Source organism: Salmo salar, chromosome 09 (genome assembly GCF_965601325.2).
Source record: "Salmo salar chromosome 09, fSalSal1, whole genome shotgun sequence".
Taxonomy (NCBI): Eukaryota; Metazoa; Chordata; class Actinopteri; order Salmoniformes; family Salmonidae; genus Salmo; species Salmo salar.
In genome coordinates this window covers 8,545,342-8,572,378 of record NC_138299.1, presented here as the reverse complement: position 1 = coordinate 8,572,378, position 27,037 = coordinate 8,545,342, and the positions used below count along the sequence as shown (strand labels likewise).

General features: G+C 42.4%; 1 protein-coding gene across 1 annotated transcript; it reads left to right on the top strand.

Moving 5' to 3' along the window:
- Window positions 1-5,325: 5,325 nt before the first annotated feature.
- On the top strand, window positions 5,326-25,512 carry LOC106610661 (transcription factor E2F2). The gene is made up of 6 exons (XM_014210106.3): window positions 5,326-6,139; window positions 18,408-18,510; window positions 18,761-18,980; window positions 19,321-19,600; window positions 22,409-22,643; window positions 22,924-25,512. Exons 1-6 carry the CDS (start codon window positions 5,873-5,875, stop codon window positions 23,187-23,189), a joined length of 1,371 nt encoding a protein of 456 aa, XP_014065581.1. The 5' UTR covers window positions 5,326-5,872; the 3' UTR covers window positions 23,190-25,512.
- Window positions 25,513-27,037: the final 1,525 nt, after the last annotated feature.

The following is a 27,037-nucleotide window of genomic DNA, read 5'->3' as shown; positions in this document are numbered from 1 at the left end:
CAAAACCAACATTTGCTGTTTGTTAAAAGCTATTCAACTATCCTATGAACGAAGTTATTAAAATCTCTCGTGTCTCTGTATCACCTACAATACTATCCTCAAATGAAAATTACCATGAAATCTGTGGAAAAACTTAATGGGCATGTCTTCCAATCTACCTACTTATGTTTTAAGGAGCTACAAATTTGCATGCTGAGAATGTTGTGGTAATATTATGTAAAGCTTAAATCTACATTTTTTGAAATGTTCTTGAAATGTTCTGAGGAACTCCAAGACAAGGTAAAATGTATATTGGAATATCAATGGAATATGATGTTAAACCTAAAACAAATATGCTATGAACGTAATAAAAACAGACTTATTTCATTCTTACAACATTAAGGGAATCCTGTGCAACCTAACTTAAACAATGTATGAATGTCATCACAACAGAGCATATTTTGTGTTTTGGGAACCTATCTCTTGTAATGTACCCACACTATTCCCACAACCTAATTAAATGTTCTGGGAACCTTTAAAGAGCTCAGAAAGGCTGTTCAGTCAACATTCTTGCAACATCAAAGGAATGTTTTGTGCATGCTGATACAAACATTATCTGACTGTCAGCACAACTGGACAGTTTAATTGTCTTGAGAACCTATCTCTTGTCATATCCCCACAATGCTCCCACAACCTAAACAACTGTTTTAGGAACTTTTATGTAATGCCTGATGAAAATCATGAACATAGTATTTCTTGCAGGGCAAACAGCATATGGAAAATAATTAAATACATTTTGAAGAGCACCCTAATAGATCGACATTGGTTAAAAAAGTAACATTAAATTGATCTTTTTTTTAAGAGAACAGGTCAGTTAAGCTGGCCCTTGCTATTATATTGTATCGTATCTGGTCCTTTTTGACCCCTACACAGTAGTACGCTGAACCACTGCATGAGGTCCAGTATAGAGGTATATAAAAACTTAATTTTTCCCACTAGTGGTTAGAGCGTTGGGTCAGTAACTGAAAGGTTGCTGGATCGAATCCCCAAACTGACAATGTGAAAATCTGTTGTTCTGCCCCTGAACAAGGCAGTTAACCCACTGTTCCCTGGTAGCCTGTCATTGTAAATAAGAATTTGTTCTTAACTGGCTTGCCTAGTTAAATAAAGGTTAAAATAACTATTGATTTTCTGGTTCATTAAGAAACCTAAACTTAGATATGTGTTTTGGTTTGAGTCAAGTAGACATGCCCATTTCATGCATATCTTTCAAAAAAAATAAAACGTTATTTCAGAATATTTTGGCAAGTTAGCTTGCTAAGTAAGTCATTGATCTTGCTTTGTAGTAGATCCCTCTGGACACTGCTGTCTCAGGCCCATTAGCTTGCGTTTACACAGGTAGCCCAGTTCTGATATTTTTCCCAATTATTGGCAAATGATGATCTAATTGGTTAAAATACCAATTCGTGGAAAAATATCCGAATTTCGCTGCCTGTGTGACACAGCCATTGTTGTGTGTGTTGCGTGCCTACGATGGGCTAATGGCTGTGCTAGATTCCATATTTGTCCAGCAGGTGGCATGGTAGGCTAAATGATGTGTCCAGATTCTAGTCTCTTGTCGCTTAGCTTTCCAGCCCCCAGGAGCACCACATCCAACAGTTTATGGCCAGCATGGAGATCTAGTAATAAAAAACATACAATTAGTATGTAAATTAATGTAATGTCTGTTTGTTCTCATTTATCTAATTATTGTTTTGAAATATTAGTAGCTGTAGGCTAGTAAAAAGTGGGGGGAACGCAGGCACCCGAAGGGCCTGTATACGTTTGATTAAAAAAAAAAAAAAAACGAAACAACAGCCAAATCTAGATAATCTTTTACATTTTTTTGTGATCACAATTTTATTTCAATTCATTTATATTGACAGAGGAGTACAAAGAAAACAATAACGAGTCACATTAACCATCTGTCATCCCCTCCCTTCCCCTGCCCACACTCAGTCATGAACTTGAAGGCAGAAGAACCACAAGAGAAGAAGTGTAAAGCTCAGTAAACGAGACACAGTTAAACTATCTGTAGATAGTATCACTCTTTATGCTTTGGGCTATTGCTGTGTATATAAAATGCCTCACAAGATGGTAATACTGTATTCCCATGGCATGTCGATGTATGCTGTAGACTTGTAGACGATCTGATAACTAAAAGTGTTATCAGATATACACACTGCTAGTGAATGAATGAGACATGAATACTGCTAGTGAATGAATGAGACATAAATACTTATAGTGAATGCGACTAGCTTTAGCTAGATAAACCAAGCAGGGGGGGGGGGGGGAATGTAACACAGGGCCATACATACATTTTTGTAATATAAATGAGCATGAATTGATATAAGCCTGAGAGACATGAGAGACCTGCTGCTTTGTTGGCTTTGTAACACATTTCATTATGGAATTCATCAGGCCAACTGCATATAATAGAGCTTGACAGCACCTGTTTGTGTCTATTTATTTGGACCCCATATTGTGAGGTATTTCACACTATCATTATAGGGCCAAAAGCAAATGGGTACAAACACAGAAACAGATTAACAGACCCTCACCTTGCAGGGAGCAAACAACCCAGCATGCTGACTGGATCACAGACACACACACACACACACACACACACACACACACACACACACACACACACACACACACACACACACACACACACACACACACACACACACACACACACACACACACACACACTGCAAGATCTCTCCCTGGGTAACATTTCAATACAGGACCTGCAGCTGTTTATAATGTAGTAGTTTCCTCTTGAACCATTTGGCTGTAGTTTTGCTCCTGTTTACAACATAGCCTATATATAGTGCATTCGGGAAAGTATTCAGACCCCTTTACTTTTTACACATTTTGTTACGTTACAACCTTATTCTAAAATGGATTAAATACATTTTTTTCCCTCATCAATCTAGACACAATACCCCATAATGACAAAGTGAAAATAGGTTTTTAGAAATGTTTGCAAATGTATTAAAAATAAAAAACAGAAATACCTTATTTATATAAGTACTCAGACCCATTGTTATGACACTCGAAATTGAGTTCAGGTGCATGCTGTTTCCATTGATCATCCTTGAGATGTTTCCACAACTTGATTGGAGTCCACCTGTGGTAAATTCAATTAATTGGACATGATTTGGCAAGGCACACGCCTTCTATATAAGATATGGAGAAGGCTACCAAAAAATGTCTGCAGCATTGAAGGTCCCCAAGAACACACTGGTCTCCATCATTCTTAAATGGAAGAAGTTTGGAACCACCAAGACTCCTCCTAGAGCCAAATTGAGCAATCGGGGGAGAAGGGCCTTGGTCAGGGAGTTGACCAAGAACCTGATGGTGACTCTGACAGAGCTCCAGAGTTCCTCTGTGGAGATGGGAGAACCTTCCAGAAGGACAACCATCTCTGCATCACGACACAATTTAGGCCTTTATGGTAGAGTGGCCAGATGGAAGAAACTCCTCAGTAAAAGGTATACACACGAAAGCCCGCTTGGAGTTTGCCAAAAGGCACCTAAAGGACTCTCAGACGATGAGAAACAAGAATCTCTGGTCTGATGAAACCAAGATTGAACTCTTTGGCCTGAATGCCAAGCGTCATATCTGGAGGAAACCTGGCACCATCCATACAGTGAAGCATGGTGGTGGCAGCATCATGCTGTGGGGATGTTTTTCAGCAGCAGGGAATGGGAGACTAGTCAGGATCGAGGGAAAGATGAACGGAGCAAAGTAAGGAGAGAACCTTGATGAAAACCTGCTCCAGAGTGCTCAGGGCCTCAGACTGGGGTGAAGATTTCCCTTCCAACAGGACAACGACACTAAGCACACAGCCAAGACAACGCAGGCGTGGCTTCGGGACAAGTTTCTGAATGTCCTTGAGTGGCCCAACTAGACCCCGGACTTGAACCCGATCTCTGGAGAAACCTGAAAATATCTGTGCATTGACGCTCCCCATCCAACCTGATAGAGCTTGAGAAAATCTGCAGGGAAGAATGGGAGAAACTCTCCAAATACAGGTGTGCCAAACTTGTAGCGTCATACCCAAGAAGACTCAAGGCTGTAATCGCTGCCAAATGTGCTTCAACAAAGTACTGAGTAAAGGGTCTGAATACTTATGCAAATGTAATATTTCCGTTTTTATAAAAATGTATAAAAACCTGTTTTTGCTTTTTCATTATGGTGTGGTATTGTGTGTAAATTGATGAGCTGTAATGTAACAAAATGTAGAAAAAGTCAATCGGTCTGAATACTTTCCATATGCACTGGAGTAGTTTCACCACATGCATGGGAAAGTCACTGCAGTGTGTCTGCCAACTACAGCAGGCTAGATGTATGCACAATTAGCTAATTATACAAACACATCGCCAAGGCCATTATCAACTCGTTGATGTGAGTTGCCCATTTCTCAACACATTTGGCTCACTGTATTTATTGAGCGCTGTATAGCCAACTCCTATGGCCGTTGCCATGTTTATCATGACAATGAGTATAGGAGTTGTCAAGACAGAACAAAGATCTGGGATCGGACTAGAGAAGCAATAGGACTTCATGTGAAATTTGCATTATAATGAAGGGGGGGCATTTCTGTGTCATATCTGGAGGCTTATGGGGGTCAATCGGGAGTGGGGGGTGGGCATGTCTTCAAGGAAGGATTCCTTTTCTCTTTGTGAACTAGTGAGCAGCAGATGTCATTCGATTAAACTTCTTACTCATCAAATTGCTCACATAGAACTTCCCTTGATTGTTTTATTAACGATATGAAATACACTGTTTACTAAAAGGAAGGCTGATTTGATTCAGATTCGTTTTTCTATCAATGCGATATTATGGGGTGGCAGGGTAGCCTAGTGGTTAGAGCGTTGGACTAGTAACCGAAAGGTCGCAAATTCATTGAAAATAAGAATTTGTTCTTAACTGACTTGCATAGTTAAATAAAGGTAAAATACATAAATAATAACATCAGGGTTGACTAGGCCTACATAATTGTACTCTATAGAGAGAAAATAATATCTAGATTCATTTGCTCCTCATATAGTAGGTTATAAAAGCATGTTATTGTTTAACATGTTTGATTCGAAATGGCTAACTTTGTCCCTAAAGTGACCACACATGGACATACTATTGCTTTAAGGTTGGGTACGCCCCGCACCAACTGTTTTATGCAAATATATGCGGAATGTAACAATCGCAACTCGCTTTGGACCAATGAAAGATGCGCCCTAACCGCGGGAGATCCAAATTTCGCGCTAAAAAAAGCAGTTCTTCCGAACTCCAATTCCCTTGTATCATGAGCTAAGCTTTATTAGCTGGACAGAGAACCCGACAGTGGCAGTATCTCCTCTACGGAAAATCTGAAAAATACTCCTAAACTTTTGTATTTCAGGAGGATTCTGCTTCTCAAGACGTGAACTTCAACGTTTGTCCATTCTGGACTTGCAAATATACTTGTTGTTTATTTATTTAGCTATTAAATAATTAGCTAGCTAGGTAAAGTCGAAGTTCTCTTTCAACTGGACACGTCAAGGATAATATCGGTTGCAGTGCAAGTCGTTTAATTTCAGAAAATACTCAAGCAAAGGATATCTCTGCTGATTAGGTATTCCACTTATGCATTTTGCACATTATTAACTAAATAGTATTTTTATGAAATTCTTCGGGCTTTTATCAAACTAGCTACGAATTGTGAGACATCGTTTCCCGTTCGTATCGGAAAGACTCCCAACTCCTTTCATTCACTGTCGTGAATACAGTTTTCTGGAATATTTGAGTTTTGCTACTAGCTAAACGTATTTTAATTTGAACACAGTCGTTATTTAAAGTTACTAAAATGATGCGGCTGCCCAAAGGCGTTTCTCTTGCGTCTGGCCGAGGTGCTGTAGGAGGACTGTCGTGTTCACAGAATAAAGTTTTGTCTGGAGTGAAGACAGAATTCTTCAGCACCGGGTTATGCAGTTCACCGATGAACTCGGTACCGGCTGGATACTTCACCCAAATCTGCAACACTACAGCGGCCGAACAAAGGGTGAACTGCCTCTATGCAACTCCCCATGGACCTGAAGCTAAACCCATCAGATCATCCTCCGGCAGACTCCCGGTAAGACTTTTTAAAAGTTTTTGAACTACCAACAATCGATATTACTGTTATCCACTTGATAATTAACGTTACTGACTATACAATACGCCAAATTATGGGCTAAATATTCTTAAATTCCACTGGTATGAATACATTTATCGGAGTTGTGCTTGACATTTAAAAACTGTCAAGCACAGGGAGATTTGTCATTCTAAATATCGATTTATGTTTCAAAAAGTAAGAGATAAGAATAACAAATAATTAAAGATCAGCAGTAAATAACAATAGCGGGGCTATATACAGGGGGTACCGGTACAGAGTTAGTGTCAATGTGCGGGGGCACCTGTGTCCAGGTAATCGAGGTAATTATGTACATGTAGGTAGAGTTATTAAAGTGGCTATGCATAGATAACAGAGAGTAGCAGCAGGGGAGGGGGGCAATGCAAAAGGCCTGTTCAGGAGTCTTATGGCTTGGGGGTAGAAGCTGTTTAGAATAATCTTGGACCAAGACTTGGAGCTCCAGTACCGTAGCAGAGAGAACAGTCTATGACTAGGGTGGCTGGAGTCTTTGACAATTTTTAGGGCCTTCCTCTGACACCGCCTGGATGGCAGGAAGCTTGTCCCCGGTGATGTACTGGGCCGTACGCCCTACCCTCTGTAGTGCCTTGCGGTCGGAGGCCGAGCAGTTGCCATACCAGGCAGTGATGCAACCCGTCAGGATGCTCTCGATGGTGCAGCTGTAAAACCTTTTGAGGATCTGAGTACCCATGCCAAATCTTTTCGGTCTCCTGGAGGGGGAATAGGTTTTGTCGTGCCCTCTTCACGACTGTCTTGATGTACTTGGACCATGTTAGTTAAACCTTACATGAATGAGGAAATGCACCATCTGGACAGGGAACTTATTTCATAATGCCCAATCAGCCAATGCAAGTAATTTGCTGGAAAATGCGATTTAGCTTAACACATTGTTTAGCCACAGCCCCCAGCTGTCACCAACCAACCAAGCCAGGTCATATACACCCTGCTCAACCTGTTTGTGTCCATCCACAAAGGTCACAGGTCACAGCTGGACAACCACTCACTTTTCTTGGGAGTTTACATCATTTGAATGTTCAAACATGACACACACACACACACACACACACACACACACACACACACACACACACACACACACACACACACACACACACACACACACACACGGAGTAGGCTTGAGGGAGATAATGACATGTTGCTGATTAACACACACACCCAGGGCTCAGTGTGTGTGTCCAGGCTGATATTGTTTTTAGGACTAAATATTGAGGAGAGCACTACTCCTGTGCTCTGCACTAATACAATGACATTAACTTGGCTCGTCACATGTCTGGACTAATGCAATTTCCATTGTGTTTTACGCGCCATTGTCCTAATGTCTAATTCCTATTCTAGGCCAAGTCTGACCAAGGCACTAGGACAGGCGATCAGGGTATTCATCGCCCCTCTCTATCCTACTTTTAGGATTAGGACCATGAGCTTTTAATGACCAGGAACATTTAGTTATAAAAATAGTTACTGCTAGATTACAAGTTGCAACTAGTTATAGCCTATAACTGGGGCCCAGGGTTCTTTCTCGTCGGGTCAATTAAAGTGGTCAGAAAACCCCCTGACCCTAGTTATGGTAAATAATAACTCTATCCTGACACTAGTTCTGAATAACAACAAAATGTCAGCCTCAGCAGGCAATCATTTCTTTATATTGTCTGTGAAGCACAGTGGGCAGAGAGGCTATACTTGCCCTGGAAACTTGGTAACGATAATAGTGTTAGAAGAAGTGGTAGAGCAGGACATCCTCTTGCCATGCCCTGTTACTCGTAAACACGTTGGGTTACACTGTGAAGGAGCCATTATCCTTCTCCCTGCCGAAGTCATTCTCATTGGGAAAATGGGAATAGAATTCATCTCAAATATGGGTCACTCACAGATACTTATATAGTGTATGCCATTTAGCAGACACTTTCATCTAAAGCAACTTACAGTCATGCTTGCATACATGTTAAGTATGGGTGGCTCTGGGAATTGAACCCACAACCCTGGCAGTGCAAGCACCATGCTCTACCAACTGAGCCATATAGGACCACTTCACAGTTTTCATGGATACTTACAACTTGGCAGAGACTAACAACTGGTCAAACGTCAACGTCATACTAGTCATATTCACCTTGATATTGTATTAGGGCACTCCTACACTCAAGTGGAAGCAAAATCTAGCGTTAATAGTTCATTAAGGATAACATGAGAGGATATATCCCCACTGTGTCATATTTATAGTGGTTGCTGCTATGATGTTTGAATGATTGGTGAGCTGTGAAATACTGTTTCCTGTGAGGATGATACTACAACTAACTCGTAAATGTTTGACAGAGTTTTACTTCCGAGTTGAAAAACAAGACAGAAGGTCAAGGAGTGCTCTCGGGTTTCAGTTTGACACATACAGTACCAGTCAAAAGTTTGGACACACCTACTCATTCAAGGTTTTTTTTTTTTTGTTTTACTATTTTCTACATTGTAGAATATAGACAATACATCAAAACTATCAAATAACACATGGAATCATGTAGTAACCAAAAAAGTGTTAAACAAATCTTCAAGGTAGCCACCCTTTGCCTTGATGACAGCTTTGCACACTCTTGGCATTCTCTCAACCGGCTTCACCTGGAATGCTTTTCCAACAGTCTTAAAGGAGTTCCCACATGCTGAGCACCTGTTGGCTGCTTTTCCTTCACTCTGCGGTCCAACTCATCCCAAACCATCCCAATTGGGTAAGGTCGGGTAATTGTACTGTACTTTTGTTTGTACTTCTGTTTATCCCATGTGTAACTCTGTGTTGTTTTTTGTAGCTCTGCTTTGCTTTATCTTTCCAGGTCGCAGTTGAAAATGAGAACTTGTTCTCAACTGGCCTACCTGGTTAAATAAAGGTGAAATAATATATTTTTTTTTGAATTGTGGAGGCCAGGTCATCTGATGCAGCACTCCATCACTCTCCCTCTTGGTCAAATAGCCCTTACACAGCCTGGAGGTGTGTTTGGTCATTGTCCTGTTGAAAAACAAATTATAGTCCCACTAAGCGCAAACCAGATGAGATGGCGTATCGTTGTAGTATGCTGTGGTAGCCATGCTGGTTAAGTGTGCCTTGAATTCTAAATAAATCACTGACAGTGTCACCAGTAAAGCACCATCACACCTCCTCCATGCTTCACGGTGGGAACTACACATGCAGAGATCATCCGTTCATGTACTTTGCGTCTCACAAAGACATGGCGGTTGGAACCAAAAATCAGAAATTTGGACTCAACAGACCAAAGGACAGATTTCAACCGGTCTGTCTATTGCTTGTGTTTCTTAGCCCAAGCAAGTCTCTTCTTCTTATTGGTGTCCTTTAGTAGTGGTTTCTTTGCAGCAATCCGACCATGAAGGCCTGATTCACGCAGTCTCCTCTGAACAGTTGACTCTAAAGCATTTATTTGGGCTGCAATTTCTGAGGCTGGTAACTCTAATGAACTTATGCTCTGCAGCAGAGGTAACTCTGGGTCTTCCTTTCCTGTGGCGGTCCTCATGAGAGCCAGTTTCATCATAGCGCTTGATGGTTTTTGTGACTGCACTTGAAGAAACTTTCAAAGTTCTTGACATTTTTTAGATTGACTGACCTTCATGTCTTAAAGTAATGATGGACTGTTGTTTCTCTTTGCTTATTTGAGCTGTTCTTGCCATAATATGGACTTAGCCTTATTTGGTAAAAGACCATCTTCTGTATTCCACCCCTACTTTGTCACAACACAACTGATTGGCTCAAACGCATCTATCTTCAGAGTTCGTACTGTTAGGTGACCTAAACTGGGATATGTTTAGCACCCCGGCCGTCCAACAATCTAAACTAGATGCCCTCAATCTCACACAAATTATCAAGGAAACTACCAGGTACAACCCTAAATCTGTAAACATGGGCACCCTCATAGATATCATCCTGACCAACTTGCCCTCTAAATACACCTCTGCTGTCTTCAACCAGGACCTTAGCGATTACTGCCTCATTGCCTGCGTGCGTAAGGGGCCCGCAGTCAAATGACCACCCCTCATCACTGTCAAACGCTCCCTAAAACACTTCAGCGAGCAGGCCTTTCTAATCGATCTGGCCCGGGTATCCTGGAAGGATATTGACCTCATCCCGTCTGTAGAGAATTTCTGGTTGTTCTTTAAAAGTGCTTTCCTCACCATCTTAAATAAGCATGCCCCATTCAAAAATGTAGACCTAAGAACAGATGTAGCCCTTGGTTCACTCCAGACTTCACTGCCCTTGACCAGCACAAAAACATCCTGTGGCGTACTGCATTAGCATCGAATAGCCCACGCAACAAAGTCAGGAACCAATATACACAGTCAGTTAGGAAAGCTAAGGCTAGCTTTTTCAAACAGAAATTTGCATCCTGTATGTAGCACTAATTCCAAAAAGTTTTGACACACCGTAAAGTCCATGGAGAATAAGAGCACCTCCTCCCAGCTGCCCACTGCACTGAGGCTAGGAAATACTGTCACCACCGATAAATCTACGATAATCGAGAATTTCAGTAAGCGCTTTTCTACGGCTGGCCATGCTTTCCACCTGGCTACCCCTACCCCGGCCAACAGCTCTGCACCCCACGCAGCAACTCAGTCAGGATCACCACTTTATTTTAAGAATGTGAAATGTCAGAATAAAAGTAGAGAGAATGATTGATTTATTTCAGCATTTATTTCTTTCATCACATTCCCATTGGGTCAGAAGTTTACATACACTCAATTAGTATTTGGTAGCATTGCCTTTAAATTGTTTAACTTGGGTCAAACGTTTCGGGTAGCCTTCCACAAGCTTCCCACAATAAGGTGGGTGAATTTTGGCCCATTCCTCCTGACAGTTGGTGTAACTGAGTCAGGTTTGTAGGCCTCTTTGCTCGCACCCACTTTTTCAGTTCTGCCCACACATTTTCTATAGGATTGAGGTCAGGGCTTTGTGATGGCCACTCCAATACCTTGACTTTGTTGTCTTTAAGCCATTTTGCCACAACTTTGGAAGTATGCTTAGGGTCATTGTCCATTTGGAAGACCCATTTGCGACCAAGCTTTAACTTCCTGACTGATATCTTGAGATGTTGCTTCAATATATCCACATAATTTTCCTTCTCATGATGCCATCTATTTTGTGAAGAGCACCAGTCCCTCCTGCAGCAAAGCACCCCCACAACATGATGCTACCACCCCCGTGCTTCACGGTTGGGATGGTGTTCTTCGGCTGGCAAGCCTCCCCCTTTTTCCTCCAAACATAACGATGGTCATTATGGCCAAACAGTTCTATTTTTGTTTCATCAGACCAGAGGATATTTCTCCAAAAAGTACGATCTTTGTCCCCATGTGCAGTTGCAAACCGTAGTCTGGCTCTTTTATGGCGGTTTTGGAGCAGTGGCTTCTTCCTTGCTGAGCAGCCTTTCAGGTTATGTCGATATAGGACCAATGCCATACAACACTCCGTTCGTGTCCAACTGCTCTTAAATGCTAGTAAAACTAAATGCATGCTCTTCAACCGATTGCTGCCCGCACCTGCCCGCCCGCCTAGCATCACTACTCTAGACGGTCCTGACTTAGAAAATGTGGACAGGTACAAATACCTAGGTGCCTGGTTAGACTGTATACTCTCCTTCCAGACTCACATTAAGCATCTCCAATACAAAATTAAATCTAGAATCTGCTTCCTATTTCGCAGCAAAGCCTCCTTCACTCGTGCTGCCAAACATACCCTCGTAAAACTGACTATCCTACCGATCCTTGACTTTGGCAATGTCATTTACAAAATAGCCTCCAACACTACTCAGCAAACTGGATGTAGTCTATCAACGTCATCTGTTTTGTCACCAAAGCCCCATATACTACCCACCACTGCCACCTGTATGCTATAGTTGGCTGGCCCTCGCTACAAATTCCCCAATGCCAACACCTCCTTTGGCCACCTTTCCTCCCAGTTCTCTGCTGCCAATGACTGGAACGAATTGCAAAAATCACTGAAGCTGGAGACTTATATCTCCCTCACTCACTTTAAGCATCAGCTGTCAGAGCAGCTTACCGATCACTGTACCTGTACACAGCCCATCTGTAAATAGCACACCCAACTACCTCAACCCCATATTGTTATTTTTGTTGCTCTTTTGCACCCCAGTATCTCTACTTGCACATCATCATCTGCACATCCATCACTCCAGTGTTAATGCTAAATTGTAATTATTTTGCCACTATGGCCTATTTATTGCCTTACCTCCCTAACCTTACTGCATTTGCACACACTGTACATAGATTTTTCTATTGTGTTTTTGAATTTACATTTGTTTATCCCATGTGTAACTGGGTTGTTGTCTTTGTCGCACTGCTTTGCTTTATCTTCGTCAGGTCGCAGTTGTAAATGAGAACTTGTTCTCAACTGGCCTACCTGGTTAAATAAAGGTGAAAAAAAACAAAAAAAACACTAAAAAGGTTTAAAAAAAATTACAAATATTTAAACCACAAAAAGGAAAGAAATTCCACAAAGTAACTTTTAACAAGGCACACCTGTTAATTGAAATGCATTCCTGGTGACTACCTCATGAAGCTTGTTGAGAGAATGCCAAGCGTGTGCAAAGCTGTCATCAAGGCAAAGGGTGGCTACTCTGTAGATTCTCAAATATAAAATCTATTTAGATTTGTTTAGCACTTTTTTGGTTACTACATGATTCCATATGTGGTATTTCATAGTTTTGATGTCTTCACTATTATTCTACAATGTAAAAATAAAGAAAAACCCTGGAATGAGTAGGTGTGTCCAAACTTTTGACTGGTACTGTAGGTTTCGGTGACCTGCTAGCTACCCCCTGATCTCTCTCACCCCCACACATCACTACCTCATGTCATCATTGCCTATGCCCTCACCCCTCTCTGGGACCCCCATGGTGAGCCTCTGTTCAGGCTAGGGCTCAGGGTGCGGAGATTGCCCACTTTGCCCCTTGTTTACACTCCAGCCAAAAGCTCTCTTTCTCTCTTATCTTGAGTTCCCCCTTCTCTTTTTGGCCTTCTTCATTCCCCAGTAACATGCTCCCCTCAATGGGGCCGTCTTTTTTATGTGTGAGGGACATAGGCTAGCTTGCTGTTGAATGGGTCTTTTTGTCACACGTATTGAAACAACTTGTCCTTGTCTTGGAAGTCAGGTTCTACGTAACTGAACCGGTGTTTGAAGAGAGAGAAGGTTTACACACACACACACACACACACACACACACACACACCAGTAACTAGAAGTGAGTCTGTTGAAAGCATTATTTTCATGTGACACAGATTTGTGAAATGCCTCGGGAGAAAATCCAGTCATATATGTTGAAATGGCATGGGTTAGAGGGGTGGAAGGACAGCTGAACTTACATGCCCGTTTAGGGTGAAGACGCTTAGTCGCTGTCTTAGAATGAGGCAATAACGGCTGTGGGTTGAGACATTATGACCCAATGTGTCATGGAGATAAAGAATGGATTGTGAAGGAGGGCCTCAGTGTATTTAAATACATTTGTCATACACTCTTGTCAATGTAAGTACATACATTTTCATACATATATTTCATACTGGTCCCCTGTGGGAATCGAACCCACAACCCTTGCAAACACCATGCTCTACCAACTGAGCCACACGGGACCATGTAAATGTGCTTAAGTCGATCGCCTGCAATGGCCTGCTAATGTGTTGACAATTGCTGTAGTTAGCTGTTAACACGCTATGTTTGAGCATGACATTCTTTTAGCTTAATTTATTGCTTGTGTGTGTGACTCATTATGTTCTGTATCTCTCTGTACATAACTTTGTGGTATGCTAGCTGACATAGGCCTTGTATTTTCACACACCAAAAGGCAAAGCGCCGACTCCCCATTCAAAACCTCACTACAAACACAAACTCACAGGCCTAAGCCGGGCCCCTGCAAAGCTGCAGGGCAAAACTGTGGTAAAATGTTCAAGGGGAGGCCCATTCGAGATAGATACAATGTAAGGCGGCCATTTTAACCGCCACATGTCATCTTCTCTGGGGGTTTATTTGACAGGTTGTATTTAAACTAGTCTCCAGAAGATGGACAAAGGGTCACATTTTAATCCCTGAGGTGGTCTGAAAAGATTTTAAGAGTGTGATCGGTGCCGTCTTTCCTCAATCGCTCCTCTAGTTAGCCACTTTGGCATTTCCTTCCTCTTTATTGGTCAAAGGGAGAAGTCATGTCTTAATGCAGGTTGAACAAGTTAGAGGGGAACAAACAAGCCCACTACTAGACAATAAATTGAACATTTATACCTTTTTATTACAAATGTATTGTTTTGTATTTACCATAGGTAGTAGGCCTACTGGTAGACTACTAATGTTTGCTTTACCTCCAAGTTGGTGTAACGAGAATCTTAACAGATGCGATTGTGTGTGAAAGACAAGTACAGTAGTTAGACTATAATCTAGCCTAGGCCTAGTAATAGCAATATATAGTAGCCCCTGAAATGAATGTTTGGGTGTGTGTGCTAGAAGGGTTAGACAGGTTCTCTTGTTGTCTTTCCCTGCCACCTGCTGTGTGTGCCTGTGCCATATGTCACTGACAGACAGGTGGACATGTGGTGGAAGACAGAGGGACAATGTCATCCTTTATCCCTCTCTCTCCCATGGTTCAGTTCAAATCCACATGCGGCTCACATTCTCAAATCTCCTCTCAGATCTACAGTAGTAAAGTATGGTTTACTAAGGGATAGGAGTTTTTTACAGGCCACTTTTCTTTCTTTCATTTTTTCTTCAACCAGGCAAGTCAGTTAAGAACAAATTCTTATTTACAATGACTGCCTACCCTGGCCGAACCCGGTCGACGCTGGGCCAATTTCGCCCCCCCCCCCCCCCCCCCCCCCCCCAGATGTGACACAGCCTGAAAATAGAGAACCAGTGCAATTTAAAACCATAGGTGAAAGTTAAAACAGTAGTTAAAACTACACATTTGTTTAATTCTACCCTGTGGTCTGTGTGTCTAGTTGTACTGTAATGACTTGACTTAGTACATAAGGCCTATTGCAGCGTCAGATCATGACATGCGTCACATAGTTTATACCATGGTTTGATTTGTAGCTTGTGGACATGTGGTCTTCGTTGGCACATGCTGGGTTGTGTCTGTAGCCACACTGAAGCAGAGCATAGTCTCATTTGACATGCCCTCTCTCCAACTGTGATCTGGCGTGTGTGTGGTTTGTAAAACAAGAGATTATGGGGATATGGAGGTGTGTGTGTGTGTGTGTGTGTGTGTGTACACACATCTGTGGGGGGTAAACACCACTTCCCTCTGTCTTCAACCAGCAGTACATGCGGTACCCCAGGGCAGATGTTCAATGTTCTGCTTGGTCCCCCCCCACTGCCACTGAGCTCATTATAATCTGGTCCTAATTTAGTGTGTTGGAATGGTGTGGGGCATGCCATTACTGCAGTATGGGGGTGTTCTGAAGTCCTATTAAAGATGCGTTCCGGAGGATTGAAAACGACCTCAACATTTTTTTTTGAAATCTCCCATTTTGTGCTAATAACCCTAATAAACCATCTGCAGTCCTCTTCCAGCAGCAGAAAGGCACAGAATCCTTACATTCTAACCTAACATCTTTTAGCGCAGGAGATACACGCTCATTCAACAGCGAAAAATACATGGAATACATAGATCAAATTCATACGTCCTAAATTAGAAAACATTTGAAAATTAGAACTTAGATCTGTTGGATTTCGGTTGCGGTTTAATTTCTCTCTTTCAATAGCCTACACTTCTCTGGAAGCAAAGCAGAAAGTGATGTGCGTTTTAAAGGTGTTACTGTAACCAGACATGCATTAGAAGACTATTGTCAACCTGATCAGAAACACTATGCTCACAACCTGAATCTCCTAAAGGGTGTCACTGATGTATTTTGTTAGACAAATACGATTAGTCTTTTTTGAGCTTGGTTTCAGTTTCGGTTCGAGTATAAGAAAATAGTCACTGATTTCGGTTTCTATTTAAAAAAATTTTTTTACATTAAATGCACGACACATTATGTGGGTTGAATGCTGTAACAACACAGGATAAAACAATTGGGCCTAATAAAAGTCACATCATGGTAGTCACTGCCCATTACTGATTATCAGTTAATAACTATCATTTATTCACATTACTTTACCTTACTTTTTTTGTAGAGCTGCTGCCTATGCTGTCTGACCAAATCACAATTTTTTTTTTTTTAAGTAAAAATTGCATACTTTTATGACTTCTATCAATCACTTAGATCATGTTTTTTTCTGGTAGAGATACCTCGAGAAGCAACTGCTCTCTATCCCTCTCTATCGGCATTCTTCTGTCTCTTTTAGGTAGCAGGCATATTTATTAAAAAATAAAAAAATAAAACCGGTAGGCGTGCAATGGATTATGGTAATTGTAATAATTACCACGTTTTCTGCGCTAAACTATGTAGAATATTGGTCTGTTGGAAACTACAACTTCCTACTACATCGCACAGTTCAGGCTTGATCTATCTACAGAAACGGCGCAATGTGTGCATTGAGCTCACAGAAAAATACTGAATGAAATGGAATTCAAATAATTGAACCAATGTCCGTCAATTTAGTTGTTTAAAAACCGAAAAATATTCTACATTTCCGTTAATCGCTCAGCACTAATAATCATTACACGATTTTTAAAGGAGAAGGTCATTTGATGCAAACATAAACTGTAAGTAGGTTATACCTTTTCCATGGTATAAATTACATTATCACAATCGCTTGTTTGCCATACTAGTTTGTACAACGACGGGAGGGACAATGTTGATTGGCAGGTGGCATTTCCACTGAGGTTGCAAGGTTAAAATGGGAGGTGGGATCAGATCCGCACAGCATTGTCTAATCGAGCTCGCCAGCTTGTAGTTCTAAAACCCGGAAATAAGTTACCTCTGGTTTGTCCAGCCATCCCTGAAAATAAGGTCTGAGGTAAACACGGGCTTAGGAGATCTTATACATTTTGTTCTATGAGAGAATAGCAGTCAGTTAAAATGACAGTAGCATAGTGGTGAATACGTGTGATGCAAAATCGGAGGTGTGTGTGTGTGTGTGTGTGTGTGTATAGGTGGTCTTATTTATTTGTGTGCATCCATAAGAGTGTGTATGATAGCAGTGGTTAATCCTAGCCAATCTGTGTGTGTGTGTGTCTTTGTCACATACTGATTGAGGCCTCGTGCAAGGAGTGTGAGATGTGATGGTTGGGAATGTGGCAGGCTGCCTGTGTGTTCTTTAAAGAAAAGAGGAATAAAGGAGGAGTGAGGGGGTCATGGGGGAAAGGAGGAGGAGGAGTGAGGGTCATGGGGGGGAAAGGAGGAGGAGGAGTGAGGGGGTCATTGGGGGGAAAGGAGGAGGAGGAGTGAGGGGGTCATGGGGGGGAAAGGAGGAGGAGTGAGGGGGTCATGGGGGGAAAGGAGGAGGAGTGAGGGGGTCATGGGGGGAAAGGAGGAGGAGTGAGGGGGTCATGGGGGAGGAGGAGAAGAAACCGGGGATGTGGTCAGTGAGTGGCATTTGGCGGGCAGTGGGGAGGTCCCACACACACACACACACACACACACATCAACATACACACTCCCCCCATTAGAAGTGCTTGAGAATGTTATGGCCTTTGTCACAGTTCTTGAGACCACCACCACAATTACGACTTGTCGCTTTTCAACAGCCACAATTAGCATTAGCATACTGGCAGCACAGATCTCACACCACTGGACGGGCTGGGCTTTATTCTATGGCCTGCTACCATCCTATCCTCATGATCTACAGCTCTATAGGACATAGTTACATGTCAAGTGGACTTGTTAAGCATTCAAACTGGGGAATGGTTCCAATAGACTCCCTGCATCCTAATAATCCGTCCTTTCTCACAAAGTGTGCACTTGTTCACTCCCCTTTGAAAGGAAATTATTGGTTGGAGATATATTTACATTTTACATTTACGTCATTTAGCAGACGCTCTTATCCAGAGCAACTTACAAATTGGAGAGCGACTTACAAATTGGTAAAAATATATAGTGCAAAACTCTCTAGCCCATGCCTACGTTGTCAATCCAGTGATTTGAAATGTGTGGGGAGTAGAGAACGAGTGCAAACTTCAGGAGAAAGGAGATATTATTAGGACACATACTCCTTCTCAAGCTGTCTTTAACCCCTTTTTCCCTCTTCTTTGTGCCCCCCCCCCCCCCATAGGCCAAGAGGAAGCTGGACCTGGAGGACCCCCTCTACCTCCCAGACTTCAGGACCCCCAAAGGAAAGGAGAGTGTGGCCACAGCCAGCATCCCTAGTCCCAAAAGTGAGTGTCTGCATCAGTGAAAAAAGACTGCCCCTACTGTCCTCATTACCAAATAAGTAACGGGTTGCATAAAGCGAGACAACATAATCATCCATCCATTCTTTATACTTAAACACACAAGCTACAATGTAGATATTTTCCAATCCATAATATTGAGTTCACATATGTGTATTCCACATATTATTGAATATGTAAACCGTACACAAATCCACTCTCTTACCCCATCTCTTGTATGACCTATGACCCTCAGCGCCCAAGTCCCCCGGTGAGCGGACGCGCTACGACACCTCCCTGGGTCTGCTGACCAAGAAGTTTGTTGGCCTGCTGAGCGAGTCACCTGACGGCGTGCTGGACCTCAACTGGGCCACCGAGGTCCTCGAGGTGCAGAAGAGACGTATCTATGACATCACCAACGTGCTGGAGGGCGTGCAGCTCATCCGCAAGAAGTCCAAGAACAACGTCCAGTGGATGTGAGTAGGACACTTAGCACAAGTGGACAAGTACACTCAGGAGAATATCACTCGGGACATGTAGACTTAGGACAAGTACATTTAGGACAAGTCAACACTTAGGATGAGTAACTTCTCATTCTTCGGCTGTAGGAGGTGGGCCCAATTCCATGTCAACTCCTTAGCCCTTACTCCTTGGTGTAATATTGATAGGTCCATCTTGCTCTGTAATCAAAAGACAATATATTTTTTTTAAGTGTTGAAAGTTCCAACTTCACCTGATCATGATCTATCTATACCATGATGTACAATGTATATACTCTGTAGTGGCTCGTCATAAAAATGAAATTTTTTGTATTAGGGTGGGTGGCGTGTTCGAGGGCTCGGCCAGCAGCGGGGAGAAGTCGTGCGCCCTGAGGAAGGAGCTGGGAGAGCTGGAGAGGGCCGAGAAGGCCCTGGAAGACCTGATCGCGTCCAGCAGCACCCAGCTCAAGGAGTTGACCGAACACAGGGACAACCAGGGACAACTAGGTTACGTCACCTACCAGGACATCAGGTCTATAGCCAGCCTGCAGGACCAGACGGTCATCGCCGTCAAGGCCCCATCAGAAACCAAGCTGGAGGTGCCTGAGTCCTCGGGGGTGAGTGGTCATCTAGTCATAGATAGAGGTAGTGTTCATTTGGGCACACCGCAGCAAAACATTTTGCAACAGACAACAGAAATTGCTTTTCTTACTAGACAAGTTCAGTTAGTACCTGACCGCTTGAAAAATGTTTTCTGCCAACTGAACTAGATGTCGACCGATTATGATTTTTCAACGCCAATAGCGATTATTGGAGGACCCCCCCCCCCCCCCCCCCCCCAAAAAAAAAAACCCCGATACCGATTAATCGGCCGATTTGTTTTATTTATTATTTTTTTATTTATTTGTTTATTTTATTTTTATTTTATTTTTTATTTGTAATAATGACAATTACAACAATACTGAATGAACACTTATTTTAACTTAATATAATACATCAATAAAATCAATTTAGCCCCAAATAAATAATGAAACGTTCAATTTGGTTTAAATAATGCAAAAACAAAGTGTTGGAGAAGAAAGTAAAAGTGCAATATGTGCCATGTAAAAAAGCTAACGTTTAAGTTCCTTTCTTAGAACATGGGAACATATGAAAGCTGGTGGTTCCTTTTAACATGAGTCTTCAATATTCCCAGGTAATATGTTTTAGGTTGTAGTTATTATAGGACTATACGATTTGTATTTCATATACCTTTGACTATTGGATTTTCTTATAGGCACTTTAGTATTGCCAGTGTAGCAATATAGCTTCCGTCCCTCTCCTCGCTCCTACCTGGGCTCGAACCAGGAACACATTGACAACAGCCACCCTCGAAGCAGCGTTACCCATGTAGAGGAAGGGGAAAAAGTACTCCAAGTCTCAGAGCGAGTGACGTTTGAAACGCTATTAGCGCGCACCGGGCCAACTAGCTAGCCATTTCATATCGGTTACACCAACCTAATCTTGGGAGTTGACAGGCTTGAAGTCATAAACAGCGCAATGCATTGCGAAGGGCTGTTGGCAAAACGCACGAAAGTGCTATTTTGAATGAATGCTTACGAGCCTGCTGGTGCCTACCATCGCTCAGTCAGACTGCTCTATCAAATCATAGACTTAATTATAACATAATAACACACAGAAACACGAGCCTTAGGTCATTATTATGGTCGAATCTGGAAACTATCATCTCGAAAACAAAACGTTATTCCTGTTACATTGCACAAACTTCAGTGTTATGTCATAATTACGTAAAATTCTGGCAAATTAGTTTGCAACGAGCCAGGCGGCCCAAACTGTTGCATATACTCTGTCTGCGTGCAATGAATGCAAAATGACACATTTTCACCTGGTTAATATTGCCTGCTAACCTGGATTTCTTTTAGCTAAATATGCAGGTTTAAAAATATATACTTCTGTGTATTGATTTTAAGAAAGGCATTGATGTTTATGGTTAGGTACAGTCGTGCAACGATTGTGCTTTTTTCGCAAATGCGCTTTTGTTAAATCATCGCCGTTTGGCGAAGTCGGCTGTCTTTGTTAGGAAGAAATAGTCTTCACAGTTCGCAATGAGCCAGGCGGCCCAAACTGCTGCATATACCCTGACTCTGTTTGCAAGAGAAGTGACACATTTTCCCTAGTTAAAAGAAATTCATGTTAGCAGGCAATATTAACTAAATATGCAGGTTTAAAAATATATACTTGTGTATTGATTTTAAGAAAGGCATTGATGTTTATGGTTGGAGCAACGTGTACCTAAGCGATTATATGCAACGCAGGACAGGCTAGATAAACTAGTAATATCAACCATGTGTAGTTAACTATTCATTGTGATTGTTTTTTATAAGATAAGTTTAATGCTAGCTAGCAACTTACCTTGGCTTCTTACTGCATTTGCGTAACCTCGTGGAGTGCAATGTAAAGCAGGTGGTTAGAGCGTTGGACTAGTTAACCATAAGGTTGCAAGATTGAATCCCTGAGCTGACAAGGTAAAAATCTGTCGTTCTGCCCCTGAACAAGGCAGTTAACCCACCGTTCCTAGGCCGTCATTGAAAATAAGAATGTGTTCTTAACTGACTCGCCTAGTTAAATAAAGGTCTAAAAAATATATATAACAAAGTCGGCCAAAACGGCGTCCAAAAATACCGATTTCCGATTGTTATGAAAACTTGAAATCGGCCCTAATTAATCGGCCATTCCGATTAATTGGTCGACCTCTAAACTGAACAGTGGCACAATACAGCTGAAGTACAGCTTAAACAGACATGAAAAAGGACACAGTGACTGTTCCAAGGATTGCCCTATGTGTAACCTTTTATTTAACTAGGCAAGTCAGAGAAGAACAAATTCTTACTTACAACGACAGCCTACCAGGGAATAGTGGGTTAACTGCCTTGTTCAGGGGCAAAACAACAGATTTTTACCTTGTCAGCTCAGGGATTCGATCCAGCAACCTTTCGGTTGACGGCCTACCGGGGAACAGTGGCCCAACGCTCTAACCACTTGGGGCAAGTGACATGGGTGTGCACGTTGTGCCTGCTCTGTGGTTGCCCCATTGGACAAGTGATTTTTAATTGGTGATAACAACCAAATTACAAAGATTTCCAGTAGTCTTTACATTTCCAGGCAGGTCATCATAATCCCAAAAACTCCTGAGCTGCCCAAAGGGCGAGAGCCCATCAGACCTTTAACGTCAATCCCCGTACCTCTTCCTTACAAGGATATGCTACACACTTTCTTACTAAGCCAATTCTCTTGTATAACAAAGAAAGACACTTTACCCTTCTGACATCTTGAAACCGAGCCCATTCAATTACCAATCCTGCTCACTATCCCTCACTTCCCGTAGTGCATCATTGTTACATCTCCCTATTGTCCTGTACCCACAGGGCTCCCAACAGATCTACCTGAAAAGTAAGAACGGGCCCATTGAGGTGTACCTCTGTCCCGAGGAGGGCCTGGAGGATGCCAGCCCCGTCAAGAACACCACCACCCCCAGGAAAGACTACCCTCATCACCCCCTGGGTCACACTGCCACCCCCTCCCTCGCCACGGCACCACCACAGTACACCACTATCAAACAGGAGCCCCAATACACCGACGTCAAGCAGGAGCCCGTGGAAGGTAAGCTGAACTGGGGTGGGGGGGGCCCTGTGTTGTCTTGTCTGATACAGCTGAGGTCTATTCCGTGATGTGAAAGGTTCTGAACGTTGCCGATAGCAATAGAATGAATAGACCTGATACGACTTCCAATTATACGTGACAGACAGTCGTAGCTGTTCTACACAATACCGTTCTATCTGAACATTCTGTACCGTTGCACCCTCCTCTAAACAGTCCCGAGTGTTGTAAAGGGGTGTCCAGACACTAACACAGCGTCTCTCCCTCTCCGCCCTCCCTGTAGCTGAACTCTCCAGACCTGCACCGGTATCCCTCCCCAACACCACCACCCTCCTGGACGTAGAGGGCCTCCTGGGCCTGCCCCCCAGCTTGCTCCAGATGACCGAGGACCAGCTCCCGGGCCCCGGGTTCACCCCCGACCCCAACGCCCCCTTCGTCAGCTTCTCTCCGCACCTCGACCACGACGACTACCTCTGGGGGCTGGAGGATGGCGAGGGCGTGTCCGACTTCTTTGACACCTACGACCTGGGAGACCTGCTCCAGAGCTGAGGAAAGGAGAAGGCAGATGGGATTACAGCCTAGTTATAATAACTAGGGCTCAGAGTATATATAATATAGGCTAGAACTGGTCAAGAGAGAACTCCTGTCCCTATTCATGAAGGAGTAGTATCCTCGGTAGAGGTATGGGGTGAGGGGAAATGTTACACTATGAACGCATCAACCTTTGCTTTAGCCATGTCTGTTCCATGTTAATGATTTGTCTAAAACGGGCCCATTATGGGCTCACCCCTTGTGTCAGTTCATTTGTATATATATTTGTATGCTTTTTTGGGTTTGGATTTAGGGTAGTGCCTGGATCGACGCTGGCCTGTGTGTTTGTGTGTCCAGCTTATGAAGCTCTCAGCGTTGTGGTTTGTGTATTTGTAGAGTGGACAGTTTTGTGTCTGTCTCATTTCTATTCTGTGTGCTGTGTGAAAATGCTATGTGCTGTTTGAAAATATAGACACGGCACATTTTTTTTTTTATGCATATCTGACGACCGGCAAAAAATCAACTCGGGCATTTTGGGTTGGGGGTGTTATATTCATAACTCTCAGGATTTCTTTGTGACTTCAAAAGTCAAAATGTTCATAGTGCGTATCTTTGGCCATTAGGGGGCAGCATTGTATTACGTCAGCTGTAACTTGCCAGCTTTAGAAGGTTGAATCACTCACTGTATGTTTTAAAACCGAAGTGAAATGCGCAGGTACTACTGAACGTCTCCAATGAGAACACAGATTTTCTTTTTGTCCGCTGCAAAACGTATTCAAATATTGTGCCCTACTGATCACGACCCAGGTACCAAACATGGGGTCTGTGGCGCTAACTTAATGTGACGTGTCAACGAGGTGTAGGAGTATGGGTAGAGCGTCGTTGTCGGGTATTCCCAAGACATCTATTTATATTGGGGACCTGACCTGGTCACTACATCGAGCCTCAAGCTCTATGGTGGTGAAGTGTTCTGTCTCCCATGCCAGAATGTGTCCACATCTATTCATAGAGCACAGGTGTCAAACTCATTCCATGGCATATCTGCAAGGTTTTTGCTCCTCCCTTGTACTTGATTGATGAATTAAGGTCATTAATTAGTTAGGAACTCCCCTCGCCTGGTTGTCTTGGTCTTAATTGGACACAAATTGAAAGGCAATAACTAAAACCAACAGACACTCGGCCCTCCATAAAATGAGTTTGACACCCCTGTCATAGAGGTTAGTTAGAAGCGGTTCTGGACCCATAGCCAAAGACACCAGAAGTCACCTCCCAAATTGTGCCCGATATAGCGCGCTGCTTTTGACCAGAGGTCACAGGGGATAGTGTGCGATTTGGGATGTGGTCAGGGTCTTTTTGGTGACTGATATTATCTATCTACATAGTGGTCCCTAGTCTATATGTGACTGACTAGAATATCATGCTTTGCTCTTGTGAATCGGCAGCTAGGTTTCACATCGTGAAGTTTCTCTATCAAGATGCATTTGATAGTGTTTTGTAGTATCTAGAATTCGTAGTGACAAATGACCTTATATTTCCAAGGAAATAATCTAGTAAGGATAATAATACGCAACAACATCCGGGTGTTTTGATTTAGGCAGTAATTAAGATGAACGAGAGGGCAATTTTAATTTCCCACTTCTTTTGAAACTATATGAAGTCTGATTTTAAATGGTGGTTTGTGTGTTGTTGAGCGCTCGCCATGCACCCATAATAGGGAACAAAGAGCACTTTGTGTCTTATGTTTTTTTATAGTTTTTTTTTATGAAGGCTTGGCCCCACGTGTGTGTGTGTGTGTGTGGTATTTTAGACCTGGGAGAAGAGCCGAAATTACACGCCAAGGTCAAATTTCTACCTCTGTCTTTTAGACTGGGTTGTGTTCGTTAGGCATCAAACTGAACAAAACACACCGAAACACAGAGGGACTACCTGGAAAATGCTCAAGATGTTTTTGAGCATGAATTCCATGTTGGTGCATTTTCTGCCTCTTCCCCAATGCGGGTTAAGTCAATTGTCCTGTCCTAACAAACTTGACTATTTTGTGTGCGTGTGGTTTGTGTGTGTGTGTGTGTGGAAGTTTGGGAAATGGGTGTTTTTTTTAAAGTTGTAGATTTGTAGACAATTTGAATACAAAAATTGTTTATTTTAAATGTTTTATTGTGCATCAATTTTTTGTAACTGTACAGAATTTAATTTGTATTTATAATTTTTCTCCTGAAATCATTTGTTTTTAATTACTGACCATTGTAAATGAGCAACTGTCTCTGTTTGACATGCGGCACTTAATATTTTGTATTATTGTGGTTGGTTTGAAATGAATAAAGTATTGAAGCCATGGTGTAAACTTGCGATTCTATTTCCTATGACATCATTCATTGATTTCTCATGGCAGGCAGCAGTTCTCCAATCTAGGTCAATGGTAGATACCTCATTGTTCTCTTTTCTCTGGAAATCAGCAAACTCCGTTCCAGGGTGTGCTTGTCTGATCGTAAACCGAACTGTTTTCATAAGAGTGAGCTTATTAGAACCACTTATCATTTTTTCTGGGTTTACGAACAAATAATCCTGTTCAGACTAGCTTCAAATTAATCCTCAAAGCAGAGAATTCTGGCTAATATGGTAACAGATTCAAACACAAACCTCAGTATCAACATAGACTTGAATACAAATGTACTACAAATATGCTGCAGCATATACAGTATAGCTTTCTTAGCTCCACAACATCTAGTTGGAAATCACTATCCAATCCGATCTGTGTTAGAATTTGGCACAGGAACTGAGGACGTGTCTAGGCACATTGATGCAATGAATTGTGACATTCCCATGGCTTGACTGAACAGAGCAACATGAGCAATGACAATAACACTGATGCAGCTATAAACTTACACCCCGACAGGTGGACAAAAACATAAAAAGCCACAGAGACACTCTTTGGACTTTGAAGGTTGTCAGGGGCAACCTGCAGACAATAGATAGTGGATGAAGCTAAGGTCAAGGAGTCAGGGGTTAGGGGTCACGATGGAACTGGACACAATGGAATTCTCCAGCCATGGTAGCCAAGTAACCTCAGGCCAGTAAACCTTTCTTTCACTGCTAAGAAAGCGCTAAGATGAAATGTGTATTTGATTGGTGTGTTTCTGTGTTGGGCAGAGACCTAACTACTATCATTCCCTCTCCAAAGACAATGAAAAGCATCAAAGGATAGTTAGAAGTTCAACTTAAATGATTTGTTTCTCTTGTAAGGGTAGCACAATCTAGCCTGAGCCATCTGCCTAACTGAATGGCTGGCAGCTAGTCGACCAGCTAACGAAACAAGTCCTGGCGTGTTTGTCCCATTGGTGTGCAATGGAGAGGATGAAGGAGAAGGAAAAGCCCAGAAATAAACAGTGATTCTGGAAGGAAACTAATTCTGGTGGTTTCGTGTCTTATAGGCCTTTGTGAGTATGAGAGAATTATAGGAGAGGCTAGAAAGCTGGCTGGCATAGGAGGCCAGATAACTAGGAAAAGTGCCCTTCAAGTGTGTGTAGATAGAATTTTGGATTCAAAAGGCTCTATTTTGACATGAAGAAATATCAGAGTAACTTAGATTTATCTGGAAGAATGGAATATCACACGGCTTCCCACAAGTACTGTATGTATCATTATTAATAGTTGAATCCCAACCAAACAAATATTCGCCCCCAGCCTAGGTGTCCATGATTAGGTTATGTGGCTGGTGAATGCTGAACGCAACTCTACGTGTTTAACAGGTTGTCAGACACCGCAAACCCACAGACTAGTCTGACATACAACATGCCTCTGTTCTCCCTATGCCCCTGGCAACCTCTGGCAACCTGCTTTAGAAGCCGTTAAAAAAACAGGGTTTCTCC